This window comes from Macadamia integrifolia, unplaced genomic scaffold (assembly GCF_013358625.1).
Source record: "Macadamia integrifolia cultivar HAES 741 unplaced genomic scaffold, SCU_Mint_v3 scaffold2459, whole genome shotgun sequence".
NCBI lineage: Eukaryota > Viridiplantae > Streptophyta > Magnoliopsida > Proteales > Proteaceae > Macadamia > Macadamia integrifolia.
In genome coordinates, this window is record NW_024868731.1 from 26663 (window position 1) to 36264 (window position 9602).

Genomic DNA, 9602 nt, shown 5'->3' on the forward strand with positions numbered 1-9602 from the left:
AGAAACCTTTTTTCCGATTTTTCTAAATAATCCATTTGATGGGTCCCACCCCAACCCCAACGCAAAGGAGACAAATGGACGGCTTCTACCCTACCGTACCGTTCTACGCGTCTTTAAATACACATATGATCGTTCCTTCCTCGTAAGTGATTGCGGGCTTCTGACTCTTTTCCGTGGATAGGGAGCTTTCTGTAAATTCAATAAATTACATAATACCCACTCCCAAGAGATGTCTGCAATTTCCCTATTTCAGAGCAGGGAGAAGGGCATATGGTCATGATAACAATGAAAGACAAACCTATTTTCGTCAATATGAAAAATCGGACGGCCAATATCTCACGATCGTTTTATCAAGCGACGACCAAAGACAAACTAAAGAAGATATTCTCATCTCTAGTCTTTGCTCACTGCTTCAGCCGTCAAAGTTCAAAGTTTCAAAGTTCACTGAGAGATTGTGTTAAAAGAAACACAAACATATAATTCTCGCTTGCGTAATCGAATTCTCTCTTTCCTGGAAATTTTCTGACTCTATTAGGTCTCAATTCATAAAAGCTTCTCAAGGTTTCATCTCTCTCTCCCTTTTCGTTCCATTGGGAGTTTGGGATCTTATCCGGTCATTTTTTCTCTACTTTGAATCTACTGATTTTTTTTTCTTTTAAGTTGGTGCTGAAACTGTTAAGTGATTACAGACCGGGAGTAGGGAGTTGAGGACTGGTCTGTAGATTTGTGGGGTGAATTTGTGAGAAGTACAGTGGTTTTGATTTGGGTGATTTGCGTTTCAGATCTCTGGATTTAGGGTTTGTTGCGCTGTCGCTGTTGAAATACGATTAAATGCAGAGGCCCCATACGAGGTATTTGGAGAGATCAAACACTATGAATAGGGAGAAACGAGGGCTGGATCCGGATGATACAGAAGAGCGACAGCCTGAGAAGAAACGGCCTGCACTTGCTAGGTAATTGTTCGTTTTGTATGTATAATCTTTTATTTCCTTTGGGAAGTGTGATTTTGCGTTTTGATTACGTTAATTGTCTTTTAAATGCAATTTGGCGAGAGTTCGCAACTACAGCTACTCCAGTTTTAATTTGAAGGTCAACTGTTAGTAGTTGCTTTTAGACAAGTGGGGGATTCAGATATTGGCGTATTAACTTGTTTAAGAATATGTGTTAACACTTATTTGATGGCACGGCAAGAGAAGGAAATTGTTTCTGGATAAGGGATATTGTAAGTTTGGTAGATCACCAGAATGTAATTGGTGTAAGAATTTTGAGAACAGAATTTTTGAACTTAGCACTTAAGGAGTTTACCTTGTTAGGTGTTTTTCTTGAATATCTATCTCGCGGGCACCTGTTGATTGTGCATATAACTTTCTTTTTCATTTATAGGATACCCTGTTGCATGGTGTGAGACCTCTATCAGTTAGGCTTAAATTTTAAATTTTCAATGAGCTCCTAGTTTTCTTATGATAAGAAGTGGTGCATTTTGTTTAGAATCTGGATTGTTAACAAAAAAATTAACAGCTCCATGAGATAGGTAGGGAAGAAAGGGATCCCTCTTTAACTGTAATTCATTCCATGTCTTTCAGCTTCTGTTGGTTGATTCCTGCTTTTTCAGCTAATGTTGGTTGACCTTCCGTTTGATGGCTAAACTTTGACATGTGAACCTTGTTAGGTTACTCCTGTGGCGGAGTTCTATCTTAAGCAGCTTTTCTTCTGTTATTGTATATTATTAATTTTTAAAGAGAGATAGAAATATCACAAATTGGTTTTATCTGCATTATTAATTTGGATACAAGAACCTGATCACTGAAAGAAAGAAAATTTGCATGCAGTGTAATTGTTGAGGCCCTCAAGGTGGATAGTCTGCAGAAACTTTGCTCATCATTGGAGCCTATTCTTCGTAGAGTTGTAAGATAAACCACTTCATACACTCTCTCTCTCTCTCTCTCTCTCTCTCTCTCTCTCTGTATTTAGAATTTTGGATGTCTTTTTTCAGGTTTGCTCTGGATATGCTTGGCCAGAAATTCTGAGTGTAGTAGACATTGTGTTTATGTTATCTGATTAGGTGTTTTTTCATTTTGATGGATTTATCTGTATAGTACTTTAAATACCTCACAACTCCAATAGAATGCGTCATTGTGTTCATACTTACATGAGCCATATTGGTGTATGGAGCTTTATGATTTACAATGACTCATCAATATCCTTAGTCTTTTGGATATCATTCAGATCATTACTTACCAAATTTTATTTTTCTTTGCTTTAACCCCTATTATATTCGTTGCATAGTTGATTCTACAACTGACCTGACGGACAAAGAAATAGCTTATCAGATGATAAACAATAAGGTTTCTTCAATTGGTCACACGTTAATGGTAGATGTAGAGATTTCTATTCATTCTGTTTTTTGAATTTATCTCATTGTATATGTTTAAAAATTTTGAAAATGTAGGATTTTTGTTTTCCTGGTTAGAAGAAAAATGAGTAGGAGGTTTTGGGTCCTCACAGTTCTTGTGAATAAAAAATTCGGAGTTGCGTTGCTTACTTAGTTTTTAATGTGGGGTTGTTGTGTTCGGATTGTTACTTTTGTGCTTAGCGGGGGTGTCAAAAATTCGTTTACCCGTTCCTCCTTTCGTAATAGTACGTAGGGGGATGGATTGTCTTGATAGCAGACGTAATGCACGTAGTATACTCTTTGGCTTGGCTGATCTATATTGGTATGGCAGGTAGACAGCTGGTATACCTCATTATAATCAGCCATGATATGCCTTTGGCTGATCTATATCGGTGCGTCAGGTTGACAGCCGGCACCTTGTTATAATCAGTCATAATCAGCCACTTTTTGCATGGATCATTGCGTTCGCCCTTGCTTGGAACCTCCATGTAGCCGACCTCATTTAGTTGGGAGAAGACTTTGTTGTTGTTGTTGTTCTTTTTGTTAGCTGAACTTGTTTTACATCTAGTGAACCTTGAACTGTTATCCTTAGTTTGGCTTCTTAATCTATAGCCTTTGGAAAATACTATGCTGAAGCTTATAGTCCAACTTCTTAGTCATACATAAATGAAATGCGTGTAATTTCTCTTGTTCACTCGTTTGATGCTGAAACTTATTTAGTGTTTATAAGTCAGAATATTTAGAACTTCTGGAGAGTTGAATGTTCTAATACACAATTTTTATAATTAGTGGCCTTATTTAGATGATTTGATACACTAGGTCAGCATATTTGGTGTTCTTAACTAGTCAGTCAATCAGATCTATGAACAACCAGGAATACAAGATTACAAAACCATAAAAAATTACTATATTAAAATGGATAGAATTATCTGATTAAGCCTTCTTTTATTTTGTAATCTAAGAGGTGTCTTAACTTGGTCACTGGTTGTTAAGTCTTTTATATTTTTGGGGTGGGTGGGTACGATAAAAGTCACTTTGTTGTAGTCATTTCATTAAAACTGAAAAGAATATGTACCATTTATTTGATACAGGTTGTGATAGCTCCTCATGTATGCTATATTTATGAATTCCATAGGAAATAGTAAAATTGTATGTTGAATTAGGTCTAATAGGTCAGAATACATAATATTTCTTGTTGATTTTCCTCTTCATGCTCTAATTTGTACTTGTTCTTGTTTGGTTCCTTAATAATTTGTACTGCATTTTGTGCTAAGCAGGTCAGTGAAGAAGTGGAGCGTGCATTGGCAAAATTAGGTCCTGCTAGGCTCAATGGGAGGTGAGAGCTCCCCCTGATTACCCATCTAGAGAATATATTTAGTGCTGGATTCCAGTGATTAATTTTCCTTATTATGTATTTGGCACATTTTATGAATCGATACCGTCTCCAACTCCCTCCTTTCCACCCCCCCAAAAGAAAAGGGTAAAAATAATAAGCAAAAGGAAAATTCTGTGTTTCTCATGCTATAATCAAATTCCGAAGAAAAAAATATAAAGTACTTATCGGAATGTAGGATCCTATTTCAAGCTCTCATTTATTGTACGTTTTTTGTGTAAGTATGATTGCGTAGCACCCAGGGATTTAAGCTCCGTGTCAGGTTGTGGATTGTTAACTTGACAATGCTGAGTTGGTCCATGATGGACTGGCTGATACAGTAAGCAAGTATGAACGTGAAGGTGGTATTTTTCTCATCGAAGATGGTATGTTTTGTCCAGAAGATGGTTTTCTTTGCATCAAAACTCATGATGTTGTGTTAGATGCCCTAGTGGGACCCGCAAAGATTGGGTAGTTCATGGGCGATGCTAATTCTGATTGTGTGATGCTATTATTTTGGGCTGATCCTTCAAAGCGTGGCATAAACAGTGCAAAGATTTCCTTCATGTGGAAACACCTCCCCTTCACCCCTCGGATTTTCTGTTGTTATGCAGAGGAGGAAGAATGAGGGTTCTATTGATAGATGGACAGATATCACCTGAGCTTCGATCAGAAGGATTACAGGAGCTTTGAGGATTTATGTTGAGTCTATATGGCTTGATTACTATAATTTTAGTGCTGTACCCGACAAATTTAGGTTCTATCCATCCATATGACCAACATGTGTTTAAATGCATGTCACTGTTCTCTGTTACACATATGGTCGCATGTTTCTGTGCATACCAGAGGAGGTATGTAAAGATCAGATTGACTGTAGGAGGGGAAGTAAAGATCAGATTGACAGTTGTCTTGTATATGCTGGAAATGAAATACTATAAATTGTATTGACTAAGATAATCGTGAATGTGAAAAAGGAGTGGTTCCTCCATCTTGGGTATCTATGGAAACTTATAATCAAATTATAATTATATTTGTCATAATAAATTGTTTTCGTATTTATTGCAGGGAATGGTTGAACCCATGGTAAAAAATTACATGGTCCATGGACTACTACTCACCGTTAAATAAGGCAGAAAATTATAGTTTGGAGTTTGGATGATGATCCTATATATTTTCTAGTCTCATTTAAAACAATTTCCCAAAAGGACGAGCTTCTTTTCATCTTTGTGATTAGTGCTGACTAGCTCAACTCCAAGTCTTTCAAACAGGCTACACCACTGTAAATTGAAGGGAGCCTATTTTTATCATTCCCCTGTTGACTCATTTCTTGAATTGCAAGCAAGAATCATTACTTTGATTACAACTTTTGATTATTGATACACTATTGGTCTTTGAAAACCCTATATGTAGGATATCTCAGATGAGAACTAGTTGTTGAACTGTTGAAGGTATGTACAGTGGGCATGTTGTCCTCTCTTTGACAGAATTCGAATTCTGCATGGTGCAGAAAAAAGCAATTGATACATGTACGAAACAATAAATGAGTTAATGCTTGCTTTATTCACATGCATCTGTTGAGAACTACGGGGCTGTCTTTCATGATCTTTGCATAGAAGGTGGGGGTTGTGATGGATAGCGCACGAGGAAGCATCAACAGAGGGTCATTTTCCATTTCATGAGGGCGAGACAGTCATTTTGCCCGCCCATGTGTCTGGGTGCAGGGGCCACACCCCCACAACTTTTACATTTATGATTCCCATTTGTTTTAGCCATTGTGGTTCCCATTAATTCTTTTCTTAATGCAATATATAGTGATGTTTTGGTCTATCTCATTAAAATTTAATGATGTGCAGGTCTTCTCCAAAACGAATAGAAGGGCCTGATGGAAGAAACTTGCAGCTCCACTTCAGGTCTGGGTTGTCCCTCCCCCTCTTTACAGGAGGAAAAGTTGAAGGGGAGCATGGTGCTGCGATCCATATTGTTTTGATTGATGCAAACACAGGCGTTGTGGTAACATCAGGGCCCGAGTCCTTGGCAAAACTAGATGTTGTTGTGCTTGAAGGTGATTTCAACAATGAAAATGATGATGATTGGACAGAGGAAGACTTTGAAAGCCATGTGGTGAAAGAACGTGAAGGAAAGAGACCACTCCTAACTGGGGATTTGCAAGTGACACTGAAGGAAGGTGTAGGAACCCTTGGTGATCTCACATTTACAGACAACTCTAGCTGGATAAGGAGCAGAAAGTTCAGGCTAGGTGTAAAAGTCGCCTCAGGCTACTGTGAGGGAATTTGTATTCGTGAGGCAAAAACAGATGCATTTACTGTTAAGGATCACAGAGGGGAATGTACGTTAATGTCTTATGGAATCATCAATTTACTTAATTTTTATATGGGTTGCACTGGTTTAAAAATCAGTCTATTTTACTGGTTGACTGATCATGCCACCTATTTATTTTGGGTCTTTGCAGTATACAAAAAGCACTATCCACCTGCATTAAATGATGAGGTGTGGAGGTTGGAGAAGATTGGCAAGGACGGATCATTCCACAAGAGGTTGACTAAGGCTGCAATATTCACAGTTGAGGACTTTCTTCGGCTTGTTGTCAGAGACCAACAGAAATTGCGGAATGTAAGGATACAGAATTTGGTTGTGAAATGAGAAACTTTATGTATTGCATGGGCGTCATCTGATTCTTATATGGTGGTTTGTAGATTCTTGGGAGTGGCATGTCAAATAAGATGTGGGAGGTTCTTGTGGAACACGCAAAGACTTGTGTTCTAAGTGGGAATCATTATGTCTATTATACTGATGATACTAGGAATGTTGGTATTGTTTTTAACCATATATATGAGCTAAGTGGACTTATAGCTGGTGGACAGTATTGCTCTGCAGATTCTCTTTCTGACAGTCAGAAGGTCAGTACCGTACCATGACACCCTTTATGATGTTTTGTGAAAGTATCTGTTTATGCAGACTGCAATTTCTAGCGCCAAAGCCTTCACTGACAAGTAGATAATCTGTTTGACATTCCAGAGAAAATGTCCTCCCCACACCTCCTTTGGGGTGGGGGAGGGGTAGAAAAATTCCTTCCTCTTAAACAGATAAAAGGGACAAAAGAAAATGTAAATGTCTATAATCAGATAAGTAGCTGATCAGAAGGGTTGAAGTTGATTGCTAACTCATAACTTGTTATATTCTTTTTTATTCATCTTTAAAACGTTAAACATAGCAACGTTGCTATATGACTGGAAGTTTTTTTCGGAATAATAATCAACATATAAACTTGAAAGAGGTGGAATAATTTATTTTGCAGGTCTTTGTGGATACCTTGGTGAAGAAGGCATATGACAATTGGATACATGTTGTCGAGTATGATGGCAAGGCACTGTTAAGCTTTAAGCAGAACAAAAGGTTGAGTTCTGCTCGAAGTGAATTTTCGATGGGTTCAGCAGATTATGGTAACTCATTTGATCAGCCATCAACTCTTCCACGTCCACATGTTCCTTCTCCTTCAGAGCAGCCTTCAATGGATATGGGCATTACCGTTGGGGGTAAGATTTTTCGGGTTGTAGAAAGTAGTGAATTTAGGCATTCAGAAGCTTGCTGGTTATGGTAGTTCGAGTGTGCGTACGCAGTGCACAAGGCTCCCACCACTGCGGGGTTTGGAGAGGGTAATGATGTATGCAGCCTTCCCCCTGACTGCAGCCCGGGAGGGGGGGGGGGCTGGCTGGAGAGGTACCAGCCAGAAACAAAACAGGAGAGAGACAGTGAAAACTCTCTCCTGTTTTGTGACTGGCTGGTCCATCTCCACCCCCGGCTGGAGAGGATCTGAATCCAGTGCAGTGTCCAAAATGGATAATGCATTTTGTGTTAATCTCGGCCATTTCTTGAACTATGGTATAATCTGTGATTTTGAATCAGATTTTGTGGAGGGGGAGGGTGGTTGGATGGGTCTCTCTCTCAACACATGCATGCATGTGTGCATGCACATGTTTGTGCACTGATTATTTTATGGTATGTTTTAGCTTAGAATTCTTTTTAATCAGAATTTGCTTTTTTCAGTTTCAGGTTATAATGATAATCTGGCTTCTCAATACCCTACACAGCCCCCCCAGCAAGTAAACTCCAATACCCATATCCAGTTTTATGGTACTTCCTTTGCCCCACAGAACCAGATGATTGGAGATCCAAACCAGGCCCAAGTAACGGGAAATGATAACATTGTCGGACTGGCTCTGGGGCCACCACATTCATCTGCATCTGCATCTGCATCTGCTTTAGAGAATGTTGGTCCATCTGACCAAACGACTAATCTTTCTTCTTACGATGACTGGTCCCATAACCGCGATAGTAGAGTTGATGAATTTTTTTCTGAGGATGAAATCCGCATGAGAAGTCATGAGATGCTTGAGAATGACGACATGCAGCATCTGCTTCGAGTGTTCAGCATGGCAGGCCACGGCCCCATTGTGACCGAGGATGGGTACCCTTCTTCTTTTCCGTCTTTCATGCCATCCCCATCGCTGAACTATGGTTATGATGAGGACCGGTCCCGCTCATCTGGCAAAGCTGTTGTAGGATGGCTCAAGCTCAAGGCAGCCCTGAGGTGGGGTATTTTTATCAGGAAGAAAGCAGCTGAGAGGCGAGCACAGCTTGTTGAGTTGGATGATTAGCGTGTGGTGAAATCATGTTGAGGGTAAGCTATGGGACTTTGTTGTCAAGCAATCCCTTGTCTGGGTCTATGGTCCGAGACTCCCATCAAAATCTTATTCGATGCAATAATAGGAATTTTGGGTTCTCATCTATTCCTTGGATTCTGAGACTTGGGATGCTTTTCTGTGACCTGGAATCTCTGCTTGTACAGTGTTTGCCTGTACAGTAATTTTGTTTCTGTTAACATCCTTATTAACACTGTAACTCATTGTATGATTTCTCTCTGCTCTGTCTGGGTTGTGTGAATCTCCATTAGTAAGTTCTGGGGGAGTTCTGGGGAAAGGGGGAGCAGAGATGGTTTTAGTGCTGGGGTGTTCCTTCTGTGACCCGTAACACTTATCTATGATTGATTTTGGTATGCCAATGTAATCCTTTTTATATTAAGGTCTGTGGACTCTTTTTTTTTGGCTCCTAATTGTTTCTGTTGAGCTTCGGCTAAATAGGAGAGAGTTAATTTACTGTTTTGTCTTGTATTTTATGTGTCATTGCTTTCTTATATCATGTTGGAAGTGAGATCCAAGCTGTCAATGCGCATGTGATGATTTTCGTTATTTTTTTTCTTGGATAGAACGGGCTTCATTGTTGTAATCTTGGTTTTTGTCACTCGTCACATCATAATTATTGTGAATGAAGTCAAGGGGACGACCTGTTGTGGGCCTTCACAATGTGCTTCTAGGATGAACTCAACAATGCATATAGTACAGGAGACAGTGAGGGAAGGTACAATTTTTTTGACTACTTGCCATTGTTGATACCCTCATTTTGAGCTGAAGTTCCAGATGTCTGAGATGCGATTCAGTGTCACCATGTATCACATTATTGTTGATGGCTGGCTATGAAGTGGTATGGGAGATGGTCCAGAACAGGCTGTGGTTTTTATGCCTTCTATCATTGAGGAATTTTGTTTGAGCTATTTATCCGTTCTTTGCAGCATTTGATGTTCCAATTTTGGACCACTACAAATGATGCTTTTGAACAGAAGGCGGCACTTGAATGGATATTGTTGGATGGATAGTTATCTAGCTTGTGCATGGTTTAGCCAATTTGCATATTGTATTTGTTCCTCATCTTTCAGAAAATAATTCTCTTTGAATCAATAGACTTAAGAAAACTAATTTACTC

At 39.2% G+C, this 9602-nt stretch overlaps 1 protein-coding gene across 3 annotated transcripts; it reads left to right on the forward strand.

The window, feature by feature from the left end:
- The first annotated feature begins 274 nt into the window (after positions 1 to 274).
- Positions 275 to 8864, forward strand: LOC122066553 (calmodulin-binding protein 60 D-like). 3 transcript variants are annotated; one of them, XM_042630370.1, is made up of 9 exons: positions 275 to 613; positions 783 to 953; positions 1830 to 1905; positions 3670 to 3728; positions 5618 to 6111; positions 6235 to 6395; positions 6479 to 6682; positions 7081 to 7318; positions 7830 to 8864. In XM_042630370.1, the coding sequence occupies exons 2-9, from the start codon at positions 832 to 834 to the stop codon at positions 8438 to 8440; spliced, it is 1965 nt and encodes a 654-aa protein (XP_042486304.1). In that variant the 5' UTR covers positions 275 to 613; positions 783 to 831; the 3' UTR covers positions 8441 to 8864. The 3 variants fall into 3 exon arrangements, with proteins under 3 accessions (XP_042486304.1, XP_042486303.1, XP_042486305.1); XM_042630369.1 differs by having other exon boundaries at positions 275 to 561; XM_042630371.1 differs by having other exon boundaries at positions 275 to 550; positions 781 to 953.
- The last annotated feature ends 738 nt before the right edge of the window (positions 8865 to 9602 follow it).

Excerpts from the sequence above, each read along its gene's own strand:
- LOC122066553 (XM_042630370.1), top strand. The coding sequence starts at position 832 with ATGCAGAGGCCCCATACGAGGTATTTGGAGAGATCAAACACTATGAAT. Across the intron at positions 954-1,829 it reads AAACGGCCTGCACTTGCTAG|TGTAATTGTTGAGGCCCTCA; the intron begins GTAATTGTTCGT and ends ATTTGCATGCAG. Across the intron at positions 6,683-7,080 it reads CTCTTTCTGACAGTCAGAAG|GTCTTTGTGGATACCTTGGT; the intron begins GTCAGTACCGTA and ends TTTATTTTGCAG.